The sequence below is a fragment of the Humulus lupulus genome, chromosome 8, assembly GCF_963169125.1.
Source record: "Humulus lupulus chromosome 8, drHumLupu1.1, whole genome shotgun sequence".
NCBI lineage: Eukaryota > Viridiplantae > Streptophyta > Magnoliopsida > Rosales > Cannabaceae > Humulus > Humulus lupulus.
In genome coordinates this window covers 57,848,581-57,873,665 of record NC_084800.1, presented here as the reverse complement: position 1 = coordinate 57,873,665, position 25,085 = coordinate 57,848,581, and the positions used below count along the sequence as shown (strand labels likewise).

General features: G+C 32.2%; 2 protein-coding genes across 2 annotated transcripts; both read right to left on the bottom strand.

Moving 5' to 3' along the window:
* Window positions 1-6,799: 6,799 nt before the first annotated feature.
* LOC133797379 (probable inactive purple acid phosphatase 29) lies at window positions 6,800-9,410 on the bottom strand. Its single transcript, XM_062235259.1, has 4 exons — window positions 8,943-9,410; window positions 7,947-8,341; window positions 7,398-7,852; window positions 6,800-7,038 (listed from the first exon to the last, which is right to left on the bottom strand). Exons 1-4 carry the CDS (start codon window positions 9,298-9,300, stop codon window positions 7,035-7,037), a joined length of 1,212 nt encoding a protein of 403 aa, XP_062091243.1. The 5' UTR covers window positions 9,301-9,410; the 3' UTR covers window positions 6,800-7,034.
* A 9,180-nt stretch (window positions 9,411-18,590) lies between these two features.
* On the bottom strand, window positions 18,591-20,075 carry LOC133797378 (uncharacterized protein C594.04c). Its single transcript, XM_062235258.1, has 3 exons — window positions 19,712-20,075; window positions 19,343-19,606; window positions 18,591-19,226 (listed from the first exon to the last, which is right to left on the bottom strand). The coding sequence occupies exons 1-3, from the start codon at window positions 19,967-19,969 to the stop codon at window positions 18,747-18,749; spliced, it is 1,002 nt and encodes a 333-aa protein (XP_062091242.1). The 5' UTR covers window positions 19,970-20,075; the 3' UTR covers window positions 18,591-18,746.
* Between the last annotated feature and the right edge of the window lie 5,010 nt (window positions 20,076-25,085).

Sequence of the window (25,085 nt, the reverse complement as noted above, 5' to 3'; positions counted from 1 at the left end):
GATTCTGGGTGTTCATACCATATGACTTTCAATAAAGAATGACTTCAAGATTTCAGAGAGTTGAATGGTGGTAAGGTTATTATGGGGAATAATCAATCTTGCCAAGTAACTGGAATAGGCTCAATCAACATCAAAATGTTTGATGGTGTCATTCGAACATTGAAAAATGTTAGGTATGTTCCTAATCTGTCTAGAAATTTGGTTTCACTAAGCGTGCTTGATGATGCAGATTATACAGTTAAAATAGAGCGTGGAACCATGAAGATTTGTAGAGGTTCAATGGTAGTTCTTAAGGGAATTAAGAAGGACTCTCTATACTACCTAATTGGTGAAACAGTAACTGGCAGCAATACTTTAGCTGAGGCACCAAGGCAATCCTATGGCATAGGAGGCTTGGTCACATAAGTGATAAAGGCTTGCAAGTGTTAAAGCAACAAAGCTTACTTGGAAAGGATAAGGTGAGCAAGGTAGATTTTTGTGAGAATTGTGTCTTGGGCAAACATCACAGATTGGCTTTCAAAGTTGGGCAACACAATTCAAGGGGCATACTTGAATACCTACATGCAGACTTATAGGGTCCAGAAAAGACTCCAACAATTGGAGGTAACAATTACTTTTTTTTTATTGTAGATGATTTTTTTAGAAAAGTATGGGTGCATTTATTGAAACATAAAAATGATGCTTTTGAGGCTTTTAAAAATTGGAAAATTCTTATGGAAAATCAAACAAATAGGAAGATTAAAATATTGAGGACCGATAATGGATTAGAATTTTGCAATGAGATTTTTGATTCATATTGTAGAGAGAATGGTATTCAAAGACATAGGACTGTGAGATTAACTCCTCAACAAAATGGGGTGGCTGAAAGAATGAACCGAACACTACTTGATAAAACTAGATATATGATGATTAGTTCAGGTATACCCAAGGGATTTTGGGGGGAAGCTGTAATGACAGCTGCATATCTAGTAAATAGATGTCCTAATACAACTATAGAGTTTAAGACACCTGAAGAAAAATGGTCCAATAAACCACCAAACTTGTCTTACTTAAGAGTATTTGGGTGTGCTGCTTATGCACATCAAAGAGAGGGTAAATTAGACCCTAGAGCAGTTAAGTGTGTATTTTTGGGTTACCCACATGGAACTAAAGGTTACAAATTATGGGTTAAAGAAAACAAAGGTTACAAACTTATAATCAGTCGTGATGTTATATTTAAAGAAGATTGTTTTCCTTGTTTATCTCAAACTAACATTCCTGCAGGTCAAGAACAAAATAGTACTAACAATGCAGGTACAGTAGAGACTTTAGTTCAGATGGAAACAAGAGCACCCAACACAAATCAGGTGGAAGAAAATAAGATTCAGACCCCAACTCAAACTCTAGCTGAAATGCAACCAGAACAAAGTGTAGATGCATCTAAAATTCATGCAGATCCGACTACGCCATATCAGCTTGCAAGAGACAGAGTCAGGAGAGAACCAAAACCAGTCCAGAAGCTTACACTTACAGCGTGGGATGACATGATAGCTTATGCACTGATGTCTGCACTTGAGTTAGCTAATTCAGAACCTAACTCATATGAAGAGGCAGTAAAAGGTTTAGATTCAAAGCATTGGATTGATGCTATGAAGGAGGAAATGAGGTCTTTGTACAAGAATGATACTTGGACGCTGGTTAATAGACCTAAAGACAAGAATGTAGTAGCATGTAGATGGTTGTTCAAAGTAAAAGAAGGCATGAATGATCAGGAACCAGTGAGATACAAAGCAAGGTTGGTTGCTAAGGGCTTCACTCAAAAGGAAGGAGTGGATTTTACAGAGATTTTCTCACCAGTCATTAAATATAAAACCATAAGAATCATGTTATCTTTGGTTGCCCAGTTCAATTTGGAAATTGACCAGATGGATGTAAAAACTGCATTTTTACATGGTGACTTAGAAGAGACTATTTACATGTAGCAACCAAATGGGTTTGAGATGTTCAAAGGGCAAGATAAAGTTTTTTTGCTCAAGAGATCGTTGTATGGCCTCAAGCAATCACCTCGGCAGTGGTATAAACGTTTTGATGGGTTCATGATAAAGCATGGTTTTCAAAGAAGCTACTATGATCCTTGCCTCTACTTCAAAGGACAACAATTCAAAGATGTTGAGTATCTACTGTTGTCTGTGGATGATATGTTGCTGATTAGTGACAAAAGGGACAAGCTGAATAAATTGAAGGCTCTTCTCAAAACAGAATTTGAAATGAAGGATTTGGGCATGGCTACAAAGATTTTAGGTATGGAGATCAAGAGAAATAGGGATCAACATACCATCTTCATCAGTCAAAAGTCTTATGTTGAAAAGGTTCTAAAAAGGTTTTCTATGAAGGGTGCTAAAGCTGTCAAACAGCCATTGACAAGTCAATATCAGCTTACAAATGCTAATTGTCCTAAAACTGAGTTTGAAAGGGAAGATATGGCCAAGGTACCTTATTCTAATGCTGTTGGAGCTATAATGTATCTAATGATTTGCACTAGGCCTGATTTATCACACTCGATTAGTGCTCTAAGTAGATACATGGCAAATCCTGGAAGAATTCATTGGGATGCTATGAAGTGGTTGCTGCGTTATTTGATTAATACTACTAGACATGGGTTGGTGTTCAAGCGGCATCTTAATCAGGTGGAAATCAGTGGGTTTGTAGACTCGGATTATGCTGGAGACCGAGACACTAGAAAGTCTACTACAACCTATATTACTTTCTAGTAAGTGGGAATTGTGTGAGTTGGAAGTCTCAACTACAATCTGTAGTTGCACTTTCAACTACTGAAGCTGAGTACATGGCTGCTACTGAAGCAATCAAAGAAGGTATTTGGATTCAAGGTCTTCTAAAAGAGCTACAAGTGTTCAAAGGAAAATCTACAATTTTTTCAGATAGTCAAAGTGCCATACATTTGTGTAAGAATCCAGTTTTTCATGACCGGACTAAGCATGTGGAGATCAAGTATCACTTTATTCGTGATAAGGTCACTGAAGGTGTAATCAATGTTAAAAAAGTCCCCACAGAAGAGAATCTCGCTGATGCTGGAACTAAGATATTTCCATTGAGCAAGTTTAACTACTGCCTAAGTTTGCTCGGAATTGATCATGGATGATAGTTGATGGCTGAACTGGGATCCTTGGGAAGTTATGTTTATCTCTGCAATCCATGTTTAATGAAGACCAAGGTGGAAATTTGTTAGAATTTTTTGTAAACATTAAACATCAATACACATCAGCAAAGTTACGTTTTTCTTCCAGTCTTGTCTACCATTTCGCCAGATGAGTCTGCGTTTATTTCTGGTATTTTTAAGTTAGATGACAGTTGTAAAACCCCCTATAAATAAGACTTATTATCTCAGTTGTTAAGGGTGATACGAGAACAAATTTCATTTTGTAAAATAGGAGCTTTTTCAGAGAGAGAGAGCTTGAGAGAGAAACACTTGGGTCTTGGGTGAGAGATTTCTTTGTACATGGTCAAGTGTACTTGGGGTTTTGTTTGGGTTCAAGGCATTGTAATCCATCAAGTGTAGAAGTTCTCTAGTGGTGACAAGTTGTAATCTTCATTGCTGTTTCATAGTGCAAAGAAGAACATCCCAAGGGGAGTTCAAAGAGGATGTAGGCTCAAGTTATTTGGGTTGAACCTCTATAATTCTTGGTGTTCATTTTATTGTTTTTCTTGCTGATTTTTTCTATTGATATTTGTGTATGTTGTGTCTATTGGTTTGTTGCTTTTGTGTTTGTAGATGAAGTTGGTGTGAGGAAGGTGAATTCCCTAACAGTAGCTATTTAGAATATCATGCAAATTTTCAGAAAATTCTGAATAGTTTACAGTACCGAAAACTAGGTTCAAACATGTTGTTGCACGCGTGACATATTTTTTTATGCGGGTAGAAAATAACATGTTCGAACCTAGTTTTCCGTACTGTAAACTATTTGGAATTTTCTGAAAATTTGCAGGATGCTCTAAATAGCTACAATATACACGGTCATAAAAAAAAATTGCGCTGAAAACTGTTCACGGGTTGAGAAACACTGAGTGCCCTACCGGTAGGGCTTAAAGTGAAGCTTCTATAAAAGAATTGTCTTATATAAAGGACCATTCTTCTATAAGAACTTCACTTTAAGTCTTACTGGTGGGACTCTTAGTGTTCTCGACCCGTGAATAGTTTTCAGCGCAATTTTTTTATGACCGTGTATATTTGTTATGCGTATAAAAAAAATTAGTCACGCGTGCAATAACATGTTTGAACTTAGTTTTCGGTATGGTAAACTATTCAAAATTTTATGAAAATTTGCAGGATGCTCTAAATAGCTACAATATACACCATCATAAAAAAAAATCGCACTGAAAATTGTTCACGGATCGAGAACACTGAGAGTCCTACCGGTAAGACTTAAAGTAAAATCCCTATAGAAAAATTCTCATATATATATATATATATATATTAGAACTTAAAGAGTTTGCGAGTAAAAACAGGCAGAACAGTCGAACTACACGATGATCGATTTATATGAAAATTTCCCAATCGCATCTACTCTTTTGTAGGACCACCCTCGTTTAATATACCTATTGGAATAATTTTAGGGTGTATACATTTTTTGATCCAGAATTTTGTCCATTATATGTTTGAATTAGTATTTTGACAAATTATTTTTTAAATTAGTATTTTGTAAAATAATTAAAATAAAATCATAAATATGATTTTGATCAAAATTTTTTGAACTAAAATCACAAATAATTCATCAAATTAACAGTTTAAAACAAAAATAAAATCATTATGCTTAACAACTATATTGTTATATTTAATTTTTTTTTCTTTATCAAAATTGGATTTATGAGTCTATTTGAACCACTTTACAAAACACAAGATTCAAAAAATAATTTTTCAAAACACAAAGTCCAAAAAAATATAATCCCACAATTTTATACACTAATTTAGCTCTATTTTTACACATAAATTACAAGCTCAAGCTATTTGCTCAGATTATTTTCACCTTAATTTTAGCCATAAATAATAACTTGTTTTCCAAATCAGGTTGGATGTCCTTTTTTCTAATATTAAATATTTATTTTATAATTTGTAGGCATATCAATTAGATTGTAGGTTGCAAATGTAAAAAAAAATTAGTGTTGTTATTTGACATTTTAAGATGTCCAAAACTACATGACATGTCATCCTATACAGAAATGCTAAGGGGCACCAATGGTGTCCAACACCATAAGAAGATGACATATGACGTCTAATTTAATATCGGGTCCCATACATTTGAATTTAATAAATATTATGGGATATCGCTAACCAACCATAAAATGTCACATCATGTAGTGTTGGACACCTTAAGGTGTCAAATAACAACACGTTTTTTCTAATTCAATCTTAAGGTGATTAAAAAAAATTACTAGCTTCCAAAAGACAATTGATAAGGGGCACCAGTGGTGCCTAACACTACAAGGAGGTGCTGTATCGCTATTGGTATAATTCAATATCGTGTCTCACATATTTGAATTTAATAAGTATTATGAGGTATCTCTAACCAATTATGAGGTGTTACCTCGTGTGTTGTTGGATACCTTAAGATGTAAAATAGCAACAATCCTTCCAAAATAGTTATATGATGTTATTTTACGGTGTATATTCAATTTTAGAGAAAGGCCCAGAATAGGGCGCATTGTTGTCATATTAATATGGTGCAATCTCAACCAACTTCACATCTCAAATATTAGTGTTGTTTTGTTTGTGTTTAGTTTGGCTTTGTTCAATTTTGGACGTTTTGTCATAATTTTGGTCTTGATCTTTTCTACACATTTAGATTGTTTAGGTATTTATCTCAATAGTTTGGTATTTATCTCAATAGCAAGGTGGCTCACCGAGCTTTATATCTTCTTTGTGGGGATTAGATTAGCTTATCTTATATTTGTAGGTGTTGTGCCTATTGTTATTCTACCTTTGTAATTGACTTAGTTAGCCTTTATTAGTCATTCCCTTGTGAGATTTGTACTTGTTCATTAAGCATTTCAAACCTATATTAATTGAACTTTGATCCTTGTAACCACTTAATGAAGATCTCATTTTCCTCTTCAAAAAATTAAAATAATCCTTGCAAAAATATCATGTGGTTGAAAAAGACAATATTTTCATAATAAACTTTAGGAATATTTGTTTGAAATAGTAATAAAAAAAATTATGTTGTGATTAAAAGTTGATATTTAATGAGTTTATACATTTTTAGACTCTGTGATTTGACTTATTACCTGTTTAGACCCTGTATTTTGATAAATTATTTTTTGGACCCTGTATTTTGTAAAATGGTTCAAATATGCCCATAAACCTGATTTTGATGAACAAAAAATTGAATATTACAACACAGTTTTTAGGCAGAATGACTGTATTTTTGTTTTGAGTTATTAGTTTGATGAATTATTTGTGATTTTAGTTCAAAAAACTTTGATCAAAGTCGGGTTTAGGGATCTATTTGAACTATTTTAGAAAATACAGAGTCCAAACAGGTAATGAGCCAAAATATAGTGTCTAAAAAGGCATAAACTCATATTTAATTACAAATATTAACTTTTTAGTCACTACTTTTTATATATAAAAAAAATATTCTAATTAATTCTTAAAACTATTAATTTTGTTAAATTTATGAATCTTTTCTTAGCTTATTTGTTCTTTTTCATTTACGTGTCGTGATTAATTAGGTATAATTGATACGGTTTTTCATATCTTATGAATGTATAATTTGTTTGGTTTTTGATTAGTAAAACTTTGAACTAAGCACAACAATAATTTTTTAGAAACAAGAACTTGGATACATGTAGCAGAAAACAAGTAACAAAGATACTGTTACAAGTGATTGTGGTGATGAGAAGTAATTGATGCTTTGGATAATAATGTGTTAAGATTATTCTCTGCTCTGCCGTCTCCTATAGCTTTCATCTAAACTAAAGGTGTGTGTACCAGACAGAACATCCGATTCTCAAGCAGAGGGATCTGTTTCCTTCTTCAGCTACCTGTTCATTGAAGACCAAAATCAAAATAGAGTAAACAATTGAAGAGAAAAATGAAACAAAGTGATAAATGAATCGGTATATATAGCAGTTTGCTTTTGGTCAAAGCTTCCAACATTGAGTAATGGTCAACAAATTTTTATGATGAAGATACATGACTATTTGAAAACTTCACACGCATGTAGCAATATGACCAAAAGGTTGATTGTTATCGTATTCTTATAAAGATGATGTAAAGAGATTAAGCATAAGAGTCACTAGATTTTCCTACGACTGACATGGTGTCTATTGTATTTTACATGCAAAGAACATCATTCGAACTAAGCTACTGTCGAAGGAGATCAACTTTAGTGAAAACTTACAAGTAAGAACTCTTGCTCCAGAGTGCTTGGCTGTCTATAGCTGTTAAGTGGTGGTCATCGAGGCGTTTCCAGGTTTTGATGGACTTTACACCTCCCCAGCCTCCCTTTTCAAGTTTCTCAAGTGTTGCTACAACCACCCTAGCCCTCCTTGGCCATCCAGCCTTCCCATAAGCATGGTATCCGAATCCCCCAGCGTAGCAGAGTTGAATATCAGTTAAATTGCCACAAAAGTCATTTAGATGATCATGGCCTGTGAAAACTGCCTTAACATCTCCAGCTTCAACCATGGTTGTGAAGAAGCCAGAGTTCACAGATGCCGAGCTAATGCCTTCTTCCTGCTTCACCCCTGTGAAGTTTGATTTGTCAAAACTAGCGAATTCCGGTAATGGGATATGAAAGTATGCAAGCCCTGGGGCAGGTCCTTTCTGAGGTTGTGGCTTGCTTTCATAAGCTTTCTGCACAGCAATGAATTGATTAAATTCAATGTAGTTAAACTGACATTAGAACTAGAAGGAGGTTTTCAGTAAATAACACAGTGAGGCAAGTTACCCTAAGCTTTGAAGAAGTACGTTCGAACCAGTACTGTTGCGAAGCTTTGATCCAACCATAGCCATGGATGGAGGGAACTGTAGAGTAATCTCCACTGTCCAGGAAGTAGAGATTGAGAACAGATTTATTTTCCAAACTAGTGCCTTTGACTCCACCAACCTCAAGATTATAGTTCCCAAAACCATCAATAAACTTAGCCTCTGAAGGGTTAACTTGAGCCAAAGAGTTGTTCAACTCAACTATGTGTTTCATTACTCCTTCTCTTGAGAGAGTGGATTGCTGGTCATGGTTCCCCAAAACTGCAGCCCATGGGATGTTGGACGCTATTGCAGGGGCAAATGCAGCATTTAGAGACTTAGCAGCATCAGTGGCATCAGATCCAAATATATTATCACCTGTTGCACAATATAAAATTTGTTCCCAAAGTGAGGGTGAAAAGAGAATGAGTCAATTGGGCTTGTGAGTAATAATAGAGCAGAGCTAAAACATAAATAATGGGATTTCAAGAAAACCTACTGGCAAAAGCCAAAGGTACAGACTTACATTCATGGACTGAACAACCCAACTATCTATCTATTATCATGTACAAGTGGACTCTCAATTCTCATGGCTACCAATTATAAACTATCCAAGAAAACAAGTTCTCTTGCTAAAAAATACAAACCCTATTACAAGAATGAGAATCAGAGACAGAATCTTTGTATTTCTGTAAAATGTTCTGTACAAAGAGAGGACTTTATATAGAGCCAATTGAACATAGGAAAGAGGCGGGAAAAATAACAACCAGCCTAACAACCATAACAACCAAGACTTTAGGTAAAGTTAAACTAACTTTAACTGTAATAACAGTTAAAAGAAAAGACTAATCTAATAAACCCAATTAAGAAATTAGATAAAGTAGACAAATCACTTAGCTGATAATGATAGAAAGGGAAACAAACCCAACTTAAGGATATCAAACCAGTTAAAAACATAGAAGGAAAAGAAAAGATTTACCAGTAAAAACGATGAGATTGGGTTTTTCGGCGAGGATCATGCGGTGGAGGAAGGCGGAGGTATTGAGATCAGAGCAACCCTTGGCCTGGCTTGGAAGCACATCAAGACAAGGAGTGGACTTTCCATCACCAAAGTGCATATCCGCCACTTGCAGTATCTTAAACTCACCATTGGACCCGAATCTGAGCTTCTTTTGCTGATGGGTTTTGTTCGGTTCCGCAGCTAAGACACCGGTCGGAAGCAACGACAACGAAGCTATTAACAACACCATAAACGTACAAGTACCAAGACTGAAACCAAACGACATCTTCTTCTTCTCGTTATTATGCTCAAACGACAATAACATTAATCTTGTCATCTCTGTTTTTTCACGCTCTTCTTACACGATTGTATCACAACACTTGCCATTGCTCGTTTGTTCTTCCTCTGTTTATGTAGAAAAACCACTTCGTTCATTTGCGTTCCTAAAAAAATCATTTTTTATCATCAGTTGACGAAGACTTCAAAAGTCTAAGATTCCAGAAGTTCAAAAAGGCAATACAAAAGAAAAAGCAAAAACGACTTTAATTTTCAGCCTTCAAACACGTCTTCATAATCAAAACTATTAGTTTATTTTACGTGTTAAATATTGAGTCATTCCACCTGTTGATTGAAACGATAATTCTTAACAAACCATTTATATCTCTTCTACATAAAAACAAACTGTGCATTTAAAGGTTTTTTTTGGTTGGTTTTAATCATTTTTTTTCATGGAAGATTACAAAAGATTTAACAAAATATAATTTTAAAATCAATTCAAAAATAAGGTAGAATAAATATTTAGTAATTATATTAATATAAATTTTATTATTATAATAAGATTTAATACAAGATTAAATATTTAATAATTATATTAATTTAAATTTAAATTTTATAAAACATTATTATTATAAAAATATATAATGTATAATTTTAATTTTTATAAATTTGGGTAGAATAAATATTTAGTAATTGTATTAATATAAATTTAAATATTATAAAATATTATTATTATTATTATAATATTTAATACAAGAGTATATATTTAATATTTATATTAATTTAAATTTAAATGTTATAAATTATTATTATAATAACATATAATGTAACATTAGATATTTAATTATTATATTAGTATAAATTTAAATGTTATCAAATATTATAATAATAATATATAATCTTAATTTTTATAAAATTTTGGTAGAATAAATTTTTAGTAATTATATAAATATAAATTCAAATATTATAAAATATCATTATTGTAATAATATTTAATATGAAACTACACATCTAATAATTATATTAATAAAAATTCAAATGTTATGAAATATCATTATTATAATAATATATAATATATAATACATAATCTTAATTAATATTACATTTTTTATCATTTATATATTTAAAAAGAAAACATGAAATTGTTTTTTTACTTGATCTAATATGTTCATATTAACTAACAACAAACATTATAAATAAATTATACACAGGTGTTATGTGTATAAATAAAATGAATGTGTAACTATATAATAAATTATAATAACATTTATCTTCTAGTAAGAATAAACAAGATTTTTCTTCAATCATTGAGGTGTACTTTAAATATTATTATCATGAATATTTTGTACATTGAATAAGATAATTTGTGATCTAAAATGTTATCATATTATTATTTAAAAAAAAAACCATCTACACTATTTCTATTTAATTTTTCTTTTAATATGGTTAGGTCACTCTTTTATATATAATAAGAAAAATTGTACATAAATCAATAAGTGATTTTTTGTGTGACTAAAGTCAGTAACTAATCTAAAAGTTGCATTTGAGTCACCAAATAATTTTTTTGTGTAGGAAAAGTTAATAAGTAGTTTGAAATGTTGCACTTACGTCACTAAACATTTTTTTATTTTTTTTTGCAAAAGTCATATTTTACACAAATTTTGTCTCATTTTTAATTAATTAATAAAATTCGAATAAAATATAAATCTAACTTTAAAAAATAATTTAAAATTTCTAACATGAAAAAATATTTAATTTGACTTGAACAAAGTTTTAGAAAATTATACAACTTAAATTGAATTAAACTTTAATTTAATTAAAATTAAATAATTTTTTTATGTTAGAATTTTTAAATTATATGTTATTTTTGAAATATTTCAAATAATTTTTCAATGTTAGATATATATATATATTCTTAGGTTTTGGTAACGCAGATTTTCGTCAACTAAAAATAAGAGCAATTAAAATAATATTTTTTAAAGAATAAAAGATGAACACACAGATTTTACGTGGTTCAATAGTTAAAATCTATTTACGTCCACAAGTCACTTTTATTGATTTTTTTAAATCAAAGCTTGAAAAGAAATTTTCCAAAGTTTCTATACAATAATTGTGCTTAAAAAATAAATGAATACAATCCAATCTATTTATAGGACTGATATCACATTCTCATCCCACAATTTTAGGGGAACTTACAAAATATCTTCTTTCAAATTTAAAATACAAATGAAATAGTTATGTCAAAATATCTAAACAGGTTCCTATAAAGTGGAACCATTTTTCAAACATTTGAGTTCATCCTTTATGATGCCTTTTTGACGCACTTTCGAACTGATCCTTTTGACTAGGGGTGTTCGCTGCAGTTTTTTGTCAATTTATTGGACCGCACCGCATAGATCTCAAACCACATAAGCTTCACCACAAAAATGCGGTGCTGTGTGGTGCAGTGTGGACAGTTTATACATATCGCCTAATAATTTAACAATTAAATGTTATAATTAATAAAAATTCATAATAAATCTTATAACTAAAGAATGTTTAACAAAACAATAAATATACAACAAACTAATAAATTTTTAGCAGGACAATAAAAATACAACTTAATAACAAAGAAAAAATGTGATATAAAAGTAAATTTTTTTATTAAGGAATAATATTTTTAGGTTGAAGTAGAATACGTGTTAGTATATAATGAAACATAATAATTTTTCAAGATATTGTGTATATTATACTATATAAATATATATGTATTAAGTTTAAATGTAGTAAAATTGAAAAATAATATATGAAAAATTAATATATATAACGATGTGGTGCGGTTTGAACCACATTTGTTAAGTTTACAACCACAAACCGCATCGCGCGGATTGGGAAAAATGCAAACCGCAACCATACCGCGAAGAGTTCCAAACCACAAATTGTGGTGTGGTGTCGACGGTTTGATGAACACCCCTACTTTTGACCTTTCAAGCTAAAATTATAACGGTCTTTTATCCGAGTTGAGATGACATATGTTCTTCGAGCTGACTCAACTAACCATTCGAGCCAATTCTTTACTTAGCTCGGTTACCCTTCCATTACTCGCTCGAGCTTTAACAATATGTTTTTACACAAATGATAAATGCTAACTTGGGCTTTGAACTTTTAATTCATCTACTCGAGCAAATATTATGTACCTCAAAATCTGGGTATAACACGTGTGTATTAATTAATTAAAATTGAGTCAAAATGGGTGCAAAATGTAGTTTTGTAACAAAAAAAAAATTACTTAGTGACTTAAGTATAATATTTCAGATTACTTACTTACTTTTGCCGCAAAAAAAACTAGTTAGTGACTTAATTGCAACATTTTAGACTACTCACTGACTTTTGCCGTAAAAAAAAAAATTACTTCGTGACTTAAGTGCAACTTTATAAACTACTACCTGATTTTCACCGCGAATTTCCCTATATAATATTGTAAAAATAATTAACAAATTTTATAAATAAAAATAATATATTTATATGTGATTAGACCATCTCCAACGGTAAATGCAAAAATAGTGCTAAATTTAGTACAAAAAGTTAATAAATAAAATATTTGGTACAACTTTTACAATTATCCAAAGTGATGTAAAAATGAATCTTCAATTAATGATCATTTAATATTTATTATAAATAAAAATATTATTTATTGTTAATCAAAATTTGGATCATGCTACATTATGATCCAAATTTAGATTAACTTTTAACATTTATTAAATTTAGCACTACTTTAAGCACGCTATTGAATAAACTTTTCTTTGAAGTATACTATATTTTAGTAATACATCAAAGATTTAAAAATCGATGCTCTTAAAAATTTAAAAAAAAATATTGAGGATGAAGACTACTGCAGATTTTAATGGAGATGAGGAAGGATGGAGAGAATAGAGTAGTGGAAAATAAATGAGTATTCCTTTATGTTGTTTGACAAGGAAGGATGGAAGTTAATATTCTATTTTTTTGTTTGGTATTAGAAGGAAATTTGGAAGAATGGAGATTGATTTGATTATAAAATTATTATTTTATTTTTAATATATTATAAATTATATTTATTTTATTTTATTTTGATTTTGTTATTTGATTATGTTATACCCAAAAATTGGAGATCGATGACGTGGCAATAGAGGTGACAAGTGGCAGTACATGGTCCGTAAAAGACACATTAAATAGTCAATAAATACATTGACTCCTCAGAGTTGTGATAAAGTGACCCGGTAGACTGATGAAGAGTTTTGACTGCTTGAGAGGTGTCATGACCGACCAGTCAAGTTGTTACATCCGACCAGGAATGACATTGCTGCCTAGGAATGACATTGCTGCCCAGAAATGACTTTGCTGCCCAGTAATGACTTTGCTGCCCAGAAATGTCATGCTAGACCAATGTGCCATGTTAGACCAGAGATATGGCATGCTAGACCAGAGTGCCATGTTAGACCAGAGACAGGGCATGCTAGACCAGAGTGCCATGTTAGACCAGAGATATGGCATGCTAGACCAGAGTGCCATGTTAGACCAGAGACATGGCATGCTAGACCAGAGTGCCATGTTAGACCAGAGGAGTGCGTGTCCTACCAACCAAGTGCGTGACTGCCCAGTGAAGGTGTGTTCGACCAGATTGAAGGTGATATAGATCAACTAGATAGAGCATGACTACGTCAAGATTCACAGAAACGGCTTCAACAAGAATCGGTCTTGGCATACGCGGGAATCTCTCATTCTTCCTATAAATTTGGTGTTCTGTTACATTTTGAATATTTTTGTAATTTAAATGTAATAAATATAATAAAATATCCCAATTCTAGGGGATAACAGATGTATGATCCTAAGCTTATAAATATATGGCTTATGGGATTAGAAATAGGTCTTCTTTTTGGACTTTTTGGGAGAAATTTTGGGTCTGAATTTTCTAGAGAGAGAAAGTGCTTGTATCTGAAAGAGTTCTTGTATTCTTGTAATCTGTACTGAAGAAACTCAGTTGGCTCAGTTCATCTGATCTTGAGTACAGATCTATAATCACAACTCTAAGTGGATTAGGCTATTACCAACATATTGAGGTTGAACCACTATAAAAATTGCGTGTGTTATTTACTTTCTTTTCAAAATCGTCTGTGTCATTTATTTTCTCTTTAAGGCTTTTTCGTTTTTGACGTTCTCACGTCGTTGGCAAAAAACACGGTCAACAGATTATAAATCACATAAATTACAAACCATATGAAAAATATATATACAATATTGAAATCCATTTTATAAATTCTAAAAGACATGTTTTAAGGATAATACAAAATACTTTATAATTTATTAAACAAAATTAATAATTAAATATAATTTACTTTAATTATCAAAACATTAACTTAAATTTAATATCTATCACAACTAAAAAAGAAACCATAAAAAAAAATTTGAAAAAAAAAATCATTTTAATAAATTATCTTTGTCATTAATATATTACTAGACAATTATATTTGTTTAATATTAGTAATCAAATTTATCACAAGCAAAGAGACAAAAAAGAAAATATATAATTTTATTTTCTATTTTCTAACTATTAGTAAATAGTAAGCATCCAATTCAAAAAAAAAAAAAAAAACTATTGGTATCCATTAATAAAAGAAAATAGTGTGGAAAATAAAATCTTTATATATATATATATATATATATATATGAGACTTCCAAATTAAAGGGAATTTTTAAAGAATAGGGCTTATATGCCATCAATGTGCAAAAATATGAGAATTATACTTTTCTTAATTTGTATGAGAAAATTTGTTCAAGAAAAAAATTAAAGTATGAGAAATACAATTAGTAGTTAACTAAAATATGGAAGTTAAATTTAAAACCAAAGTACATCAGCCAAACGTGAGAATTATTGTAAATTAGCATTCCACTATTCTCTCTCTCAAACCTCAGCCACACAAAACCTTTCTCTCTCCAAACACTGCCGCACGGTTCTCTCTCTCTCCCCCTCTCTCTTCTCTTTCATTTTGCCCTAGCCGCCACCACCCTTGTCCTCTGATGGACCCAATTGTGGGTATGTTTTAAATATGTAAATCGTAAGCGCACAAATCGTATATATAGTATAGAGTTCATGTAAGCAAGGATGCCAAACCCAAATGAGTCGTCTAAAATAAAAAAAATGAAAACTATTTTAAACCAACATTAATAAACTCTAACCCAGCTCCAAAGATTAATGATGAGATATTGTGACAAGAAAATCAAATAAAGGCAATAATAAAGAAATTAAAGACAAGATATATAACTAAATTAATAATTGTAAATAAGATGGTAGAAGAAATATTATTAAGATAATATAATCCACAAAATATAAGTTCAATAATATTTATAAGTACATTGATTCCCAAGTTTTATTAATAGTGGAAATTAATCAAATCATCACTTATTCAAATTAGATATTCTATTTAAGCACAAGTTATTATAGAAATATAGGATTTATCTTCACTTTTTAAGATATAATTTTAAAGTATTTAGTGTGAATCAATCTAAAGAAACAACAAATAAATCAATAAATATTATTTATAAGGAAAAATATAATATTTTTGTTCTAATCATTTGATGTGCACAATTTAATGGTACACCTTAATAAAAGAATATTATGATTTTTCACTAATAAAGAACAAAGTGTAAATATGTGCTAATAATAATAAAAAAATACATGATATTTAAGATGAAAGAAGATATTTGAAGAAGAAAAATCCATAAACTTTGTTGTACAAATGAGAAATCAACATACAAAATATATACTATCTAGTTATATATTGTTTCATCATCACCTTAATAATCTTAACAATATTAGAAACTCATAACTAGAAAAGAAATTACAAAACAAGGAGAATATATACTTGAAAAATGCTCTTGAAAAATACTAAAATGGAAGAGAGAATGGTAGAGAGAAATAGTAGAAAACATGATAGTAACCACAAAATTCAAGCACCCTAAAATTAATGGTCTTGAAATTACATATTTATAGCCAAAATGAGATTATTTAAATAATTTAAATTGATTAAATTAATTAAATGAATAATAATATGGCAAGTAGTAGTAAATTCTAGAGTGTCATGATGAAATTTGTAGTGAAATATGTAGAAAAATTAGGTAAAAAATTAACATTTTTAGATATTGTGAGACAAGGGGACCATGTTGGGCTCAAGGAGAAAATGGCAGGTGGAGGCTGGGTTGGCAGGCGGCTGGGCCATGGGGGTTGTTGGGCATAGGCCCAAGTGGGGGAGGAGGCAGCTGGAGAAGGCTTCGGGCTAGGTTGGTGGCGTGGGCCTGGGGCGCGGGCTCGGGAGGCATCTGGGAGGCGCGGGCCTAGCTGGGCAGGCGTGGGCCTGGGGCGCGGGTCCAGGCGGGTGTGGGTCAAACTGGGGTAGCTGGGGGCTAGGTTGGCAGGTGGAAATGAGCCTCTCCTTTGGGCTTTTGATTTCCAAAAATGCCGATTTCCAGCTTATTTTTTCAACTTTAATTCTTTTATTTTATCTTCTTTTCAAAGTACCAAAATGCAACATAATTCCTGTAAAAATAAATCAAATTAACTCAAAACTAAATATTTTCAATTGTAAAATTGATTACATTAATTTCTCGAAAATATCAATTAAGACTCAATTTAATTTGATAATTAAGATTAATAAATGTGCACTTTTGACCACTAATCACACAACACTAATTTTAAATAATTAAACTACAACATATTACAATAAAGTATCTATAAAAACATATAAAAATCTAAAAAAATTACAATAAGACTAATATATTCAAAATTACTTAAAAACTTAATAAATTACTTAAAAACTCAAAATATAAGCAACAATTAATATAAAAATGTGGTAAAATAACTCTACTTTGTAGAGTTATCATCCTCCACTCACTTGCCTCACAATCTACAATATCATCTCCGGCCACCCACCCTCATCACATGCGATTCACCTTAGGTGCGTACCTTCGCGAAACCCAGCCCAGAACACCCAACTGCGCCATCGACGAACCAGTCCCAACCTGCGCTTCTTTGCGCGATTCCATTTGCGAGCCCCTAAATCCAAAATGACGAGGCTAGGCTGAGGTGAGGGATGTGCTGGTGGTGGTTGGAGGCGAAGGAGAAGGGTGGTGCCTGGGCTGAGTGCATTTCGTGGTGCTTGGAGCTGCGCAAAACGACGAAGATGATACTGGGGTTGCGAGAGTGTTTTGCGCGCAGGGGATGGGGGGTTTTGGTGATGGTCGGAGGCAAGGAATGAGGATGGTTTGTGGTCAGATCTGTTTTTTTTTTTTCTATCTTCATATATGTGGTAACTAGTTACCTTCACGTTCTTTATGCGTATATTTTTTAGGGTAACTGGTTACCTTCACATTCTAATGTGTGTGTATATTTCTGAGTTCTTTATGGTAAATGGTTACATGTGTTACTAAAATCATACTTACTTCTTCTTCTTTTTCTAATAAAGTGTTCTTCCTCTTTTTCCATCAAATTTGATGTTTCTTTTCATTTCTAATATGAATGACCCATCGCCCCTCTAATGGTAACTAGTTACCTCTCTTATGGCAGAATGTTACTCCTCTCAGGGTAACTAGTTACCCCTCCTGATACATATTATTTAACCTAGCTCTAGGACTTGGTATCCTAAACTCAAATTTGAACAATAAAATTTTATCAATATGACCGAATTGCCATTAGTTATATGTAATTAAGTAATTAAATTTGAATTTAAAAGTCATACAATTGAGGGTAGTTTAGTCATATTGATCAAATTTTGGTCCAGAATACTAAACATTACAATTTCAAATTACAAAGAACGAGATACAAGAAGATCGAAAAATACGAAATTGCATAAAGAATTATATACAAAAATATATGAAAATATCTTCTAATTACATTATTAAAAACATAGAGTACCAAATATATATTTCGATAAAATACATTAGACAAAATGATTATTTATCGTATTTTTTATAATTTCAAAAACCTATATGGATTTTAATTTTTATTTAAAAAAAACCTTGAAATATTATGATTAAAAAATATTGTTTAGAAACTAAAATGATGTATTTTTAAAATTTTAATTGGTTAATTATTTCTGGATAGCGTGTGCTTTTTAGTATTTTGGTTGATACCACTAAATTCATCTTCAAATACCAACCCAATTATCTCTGCAATATCTAAAATAAAATTTTATTGTTATGAGCAAGCACTTCAATATCAACTCTATCTACTCAGCTGTTTAAAAGCTTTAACAAATTTGGATCATCAAAGAATAACATTTTCAACAAGCTCATATCAATTTTATACATTTTCATACAGTGATTTCATTGCAATGCATATAAAGAAAAAAAAAATCCACCCTTCTTTCAGATAAATAACAAGTTCGTGAACAACATGAAAAGAAACACACGATATATATATAGATCAATACACATTAAAAAAAATCTACAATTTGACAACATTGAGAGAACAAAAAAGTGTAAAAATTAATTAAACTAATTGTTCTTATCTTTTTCTGCTATTGCAGATGACTTGAACCAAGGTATCCAAACTGATGTTGTCTTCTGATATAGCTTGTAAGCTTCTGCTCTGTAAGCTTGTTTCAGCATCCGATCTTCCACAAGCTTAGTCACATAAGCTAAACACATAGTATTGACAAGAGAGCCAACAAAGGTCCATCCTTGTCCAAGGCTCCAAGCAAAGATAACTAGACCCCACCACCACAATTGCTCTCCGAAGTAGTTTGGATGCCGAGAAAATTGCCACAAGCCCCTGTCAAGATTGGCCACCACTGGCTTCCCAAGCTCCTTTAGCTTCTCATTTCGAGTCACAAACTCATTGAGTTGTGTGTCAGCAAAGAAGGCAATGGCTATGCCAGACAGGCAAACGACAATGGCAACAAAATCCCAAATGTTCAATGGTCCATCCACTGAGTGGATTGCATACAGCGGAAGACATATACCAATGATAAACACCTACATACAATTAGAGAACACAATTAGCTGGCTATAGAAGCCCGTTGGGGACTTTTATCAAACACTGAGATGAGTCTTCAGATTCAACTTTGTTATCGTCTAAATTTCAAGTATACCTGCTGGGAAACGTAGACGGCGAAAAAGGAGATCCACCACCAGTGTTTTCCATACTGAAGACGCATATCGGTGAACCTCCAGTCCTCCTTGGCACCCCACTGCCATTTTTCTCGCCTAAAATAATTATGGGTCAACCTCAAACTCCATACCCAAGTCAGCAAAATCGCAATCCTCGATCTCCACAAGTTATACTGAGCCAAAGGGTGAGTGGAATAGTAATGAGCCAGCATCACGGGTATCACCGTCCAGTACAAGTCAATCATCTGAAAAATTCCCAAAGAAAGAAGAAAAAATCGAGTCAACGGAGCGAACGATATACTACAATAAACAATGAATTTAAACACTTGAAAATGGAAAATAAGACTAACCCAATTGCTGGAGAGAATATGACTGATGACCCAGAAGAGAACATTGACATTGAAGAAGAAGAGGAAGTTAGCCAGTAGAAGAGGGTGATCATAGCACCATTTCCAGAGAGGTGACAAAGAAAGGGAAACGTCGTCGTTTGGTTTGGCATCATGAAGATGGTGGCAGTGGTTGAGGAAGGAGATGTAGAAGATAATGGAGGGAAGGGGAACGAGAAACGCAATGGCTGCGTTCTTCAGACTGCGAGTCAAATTCCCCATTGCCACTCTAAGTCTCAAGTCTTGAATTGTTCTTCGGTTATTGAGATTTGATACTCTCTCTTACTCTATTAGCCTATTTTCAACCAAGTCGCTATTTTATAGTGTTTGATGAAAGAGTATTAGCCTTACCTATTGGACTTTTATTCCGTTACACTCACTCACATTTAATTCTTTTTTCTTTTTCTTTTTCTTATTTATTTATTTTTTTAAGCTTTTTTTATTCAATGAGATTACTGAGATCTCCAAGTAATCATTAATTAGCACATAACATAACTAGGTCGTCCAATCTCAGCGGCCCTAAAGGTTAAATTAAACTTTCAGTTAGATATGAAAAAAGTTTCCCACGGAAATTAAAGTTTAAGTTACTCCACTCAAAACTAATTGGTTTTAAAATAGAATCTCAATTCTAATAATAGTGTCATTTTCTTCTCAAATTGTAATATGTTATCAAGAATTGGTTTGATTTTCGCTCCACTCCACTCTTTATTTTGGTTTGTGACATTTCTAATAAATGTTGGTTCTATAATTTATTTTGGACGATGTGTATAATCACAAATTTTCTGACCAACTTTGTGATTTGTATCTAAGTTCGTGCATAATGTCTACATTTTCAGGCTCAACCGTAAGAGATTGTATTAAATGTGAAAAAAGAAATATATATGAACAACAATATCTTATTAAAAGAAATTGTTACTCTACTTAACACCAATTAATTTTAAGATAAAATCTCAATCTTAATTCTAGTGACATTTCCCCTCAAATTGTATTACTTTCTAGTTCTATAATCATTTTTTTTCTTTCCATATATTCTTCTTTTCTTTTGTATATGAAAAGAAAATTTTACAAATTTGAGCCATTTGGGAATCTAGAAAGGTCCAACCTCAATTAGGTCCAAGGTCCCCGTGAAAGACATATCACCTTGTATGAGGTAAAAAGTAAAAACATGGCCAAGCGGTCATTAGAGAGAAAAGTATGACCTAGTTTTGACTAGCTACTGAGTAAAAGATGAATAAAGAGTAGTAATCATTACAGGGCGTGAAATTCAAGCCAACTAATCAAAACAATATATCCAATTATAAGTATAATTACTATGCTATTGCCTGAGCCTAATGCCTATGGTATGGTGTTTGTAATGATTTTGCATCCTATGCCTCTTGTGTGCCTAATGATTCAAGCTCCTTAACTCCACTCACATGGCAACTGTCAAGCACCCCACACCCCACACCCCACACCCCACATTGCTTCTCTATATAATATATATATATATATAATCCATTTTTGGCTTTTGGGTCCACTCTTCACTCTTCATCCTCCATTGCTGTGAACCCTTTAAGAATCCCCGCAATCTGCGCAGAAAGAGAGCACAGCCTGCGACCAATAACCAAGCAGTTGCCAGGCTTGTGAAGAGGTCCATTATCGGCGCCATCAATGACTTCAAGCCAAAAATATAAAAAAGAGAAAAACTTTGTGAAGGTAAAAGCAGTACAAGGCGTGGTCCATATGGAGAGGGTAATATAATGTATACTTAAATAAAAGTTAAACCTTGGCATGCATATATTTGGTCGGCGGGAATTAATAGATGTATATTTATATATAAAACTAAGTGTAGTTTGATGATTAATAATTCACTCTTTATTGCTTTTGGCCTGGTTTAGTAATAATACAATAGAATCTTTCTTGATATAGATTAGCTTGTCAAGTGAGGGATGACAATATATGATTGATGGCTTAACATATAATATTTAAAACACATAATTAATGTAAATCATTACATTTACATATGTGTATACGCATTTATATGAATAGGACATTTTACAAGTCATTATGTTTTATGTCACATAGCTCCTTTCTCTGTGATAATTACACAGGTGTGAGTCCTAGGCATAATAATGCCGCATGGTTCTTAGAAAAGTCGCCCATTTAGTGACTATTTATTCAAAGTATACATAAAATACAAGAGTTTATATGAGTCTACATACAATACAAGAGCTAGATTCTTTAATTAATTTGGTTAATTAAGCAGGGATTCACTAAAATATTATCTATTCTGATCAATATTTACGTAAATATGAAAAGAAACTATACTTTTCTCATTCTTTATTGATTAGTGTAATTACATCGCATAAATGGAAAACATGTGATCATGCGTTCGTCTTATCAGAACGTTTGTTTGTTGTTGTCGATGATTAACTATATATGTACAACGTATTAATTGTCGTTTAAATGATAAAAAGGGTATGAAAACTACATTTTAGTTACCACAAGACTTGTTCCTTATAGTAGATTTGTGGAATATAATCCTTAGAAATCAGCTCCAAAAAACTTGACAGTTAAAGTTGTTAAAACAGTTAAAATATTTGTTATGACACTTAGTGCACCAAGGTTAGTTTAGTCTTTTTCCTTTTCGATTCTGTTCCTATAAAGGACTTGTATTTACTTGTCAATAGAGTTAAGTAAACAATTCAGATTGAATTGTGAGAGTGAAAGTGAGTGCTGAGAGAATTGTAAAGTGAGAGAGAGATGAAAATTGAAACCAAGATCAGTGTTCTTGGACTAAATTCAAGCTGAGTTTTGGAGTGTTTTTCTCTGTAATATCCTAGGAGGTGCACTACACTTGTTCATGAACTGTAATCATTTGATTAATGAGAATAACAACTCAGGGGAGTAGCTGGAAGTAGGTCAATTCATTGGGCCGAACCAGGATAAATTGGTGTGTTTGTTCCTTAATTTTCTGCATTTTTGTTTTTGTTTTTCATCTGATAGTTCTCAAACTGTTTGAAGTTTTGTTTCAATCATTTGATCAGTTGTTAATCTTAACTTACACAGTTTTAAATTGTTTGTTGAGTTTGTGTTGTGAATTTACAACAGTGGTGTCAGAGCCAGGTTTCTTGAGAAAGAAACTCAACATTGAATAACTGTGATAGATCAAGAATCGAGCAAGAATGGCATCATCATCAACCAAATTTGATTTAGAAAGGTTCGATGGTTCTGGAGATTTCAGCCTATGGAAAGAGAAGATGATGGCTGTCCTAATCTACCAGAAGTTGGACTCAGCTCTTGAAGAAAAGGTTGAGCAAGCTGAGAAGAAGAAAGATGCATCCAAGAAGGGTGATGCAGAGATGGTGATGAAGCAGGCTCGATCTGCTATCATCATGAACTTAGCAGATAATGTACTGAGACAAGTGATTGCAGAGAAGACAACTCTTGGCATTTGGAATAAGCTCGATCAGTTGTACATGGCTAAGACAACAGCAACTAAAATCTTCTTAAAGGGGAAGTTTTATTGCTTTAAAATGAATTCAACAGTTTCTTTAGAACAAAATCTTGATGATCTAAATAATATAGTTTTGGCTCTTACTAACATGGGTGAAACCATTAAAGAAGAAGATCAATTTGTGATTTTACTTAATGCTTTACCTGACCAATTTAAAGAAATAAAAACGGTTATAATGTATAGCAGGGACACACTAACACTTGAAGATGTTATGAGCACTCTCAAGTCAAGGGATGCAGAGTTAAATTGGCAAAGGGTTGTAAAGCAAGAGAACAAACTAGATGAGAGTTTGATGGCTCGAGGAAAAAATCCAAGAAGAAGTAACTCGAGGTTTAGAGGGAATTTGAGATCAAAATCAAGAACTAAAGAAACAAGAAAGTGCCATCATTGTGGCAAAGTTGGTCATCTGATTAGAAATTGCTGGGAATTGAAGACTAAGAAGAAGAAGAAAAACAAATATGAGGATGAAAAGAATAATGATTCAAATGTTGTGGTTGATGATGTTTATAGTTCAGATGGTGATGCCTTTACTGTAATCAAAGCATATGAAGAAAATGCAAGCTCAGGAAATGGAAGTGCATGTACTAACACACATCAGAAAGATCAAGACGAATGGATTCTAGATAGTGGTTGTACTTATCACATGAGTCCTAATAGAAACTGGTTCATGGATTATTCAGAGATAAATGGAGGAAGTGTTGTGATGGGAAACGATCACAAATGTCAAGTCATTGGCATCAGATCAATTGCCATAAGAAGTTATTATGGTACTATCAAAACTTTAACCAAGGTCAAACACATTCCTAATCTGAAAAGGAACTTAATTTCTCTAGGGACATTAGACGATGAAGGTTGTGATTACAAGACCAGCAATGGAACTATGAAGATTACTAAGGGCTCCCTGCTTGTAATGAAGAGCACTAAGAGACATGGTTTGTATTTTTTGAATGGAAAGACTATACCACCTGCTCATGTTGCAACAGTAAGTAAGTGCAAATCAGAATCTATATTGTGGCATGCTAGAATGGGCCACATAAGTGAACAAGGTTTAGTAGAACTCTCTAAACAAGGTTTTCTTAAGAATTATAACCATGCAAACTTACCTTTTTGTGAGATTAGTGTACAGGGAATACAACACCAAATAAAATTCTCAAATAGCAGCTATAGAGCAAAGCAGACGCTTGAATATATCCATGCAGATCTCTGGGGAGCTAGAAGGGTTAAAATCCCTGGAGGTAACCAATATTTTTTGTCCATAGTAGATGATTTTAGTATAAAAGTATGGGTATTTCTTTTAAAACATAAAGATGAATGTTTGAAGAAATTTAAAAACTGGAAAGTTTATGTAGAAACTCAAACTAATACTAAAATCAAAACCCTCAGAATAGATAATGGACTTGTATTCATAAATGATGAATTTAATGAATTGTGTGTGAAAAGTGGTATACAAAGACACAGAACCGTTGTTAGAACCCCTCAGCAAAATTGTATTGCTGAAAGAATGAATAGGACACTCCTAAATAAAGTAAGATGCATTCTTCTTGAATCTGGTTTACATAAAAAATATTGGGGGGAAGCTTTGTATACTACATGTTGTTATATTATTTTATAATATAATATTATATTATATTATAATATAATGTTTTAGATTAAATAAATGTGACAAAGTGTGTCATATATTGTAACTTATAATAGAGAGTTACAATATTTAGATATATGAGAAATATCCAAATAATGTAACATATTTGGTGTTACAAATTTGTAACTTCCAAATATTACCCTTTATTGTGTAAAATTGTTGTTACACAATATTGAGATGAATTTCATAAATTCATATGTGAT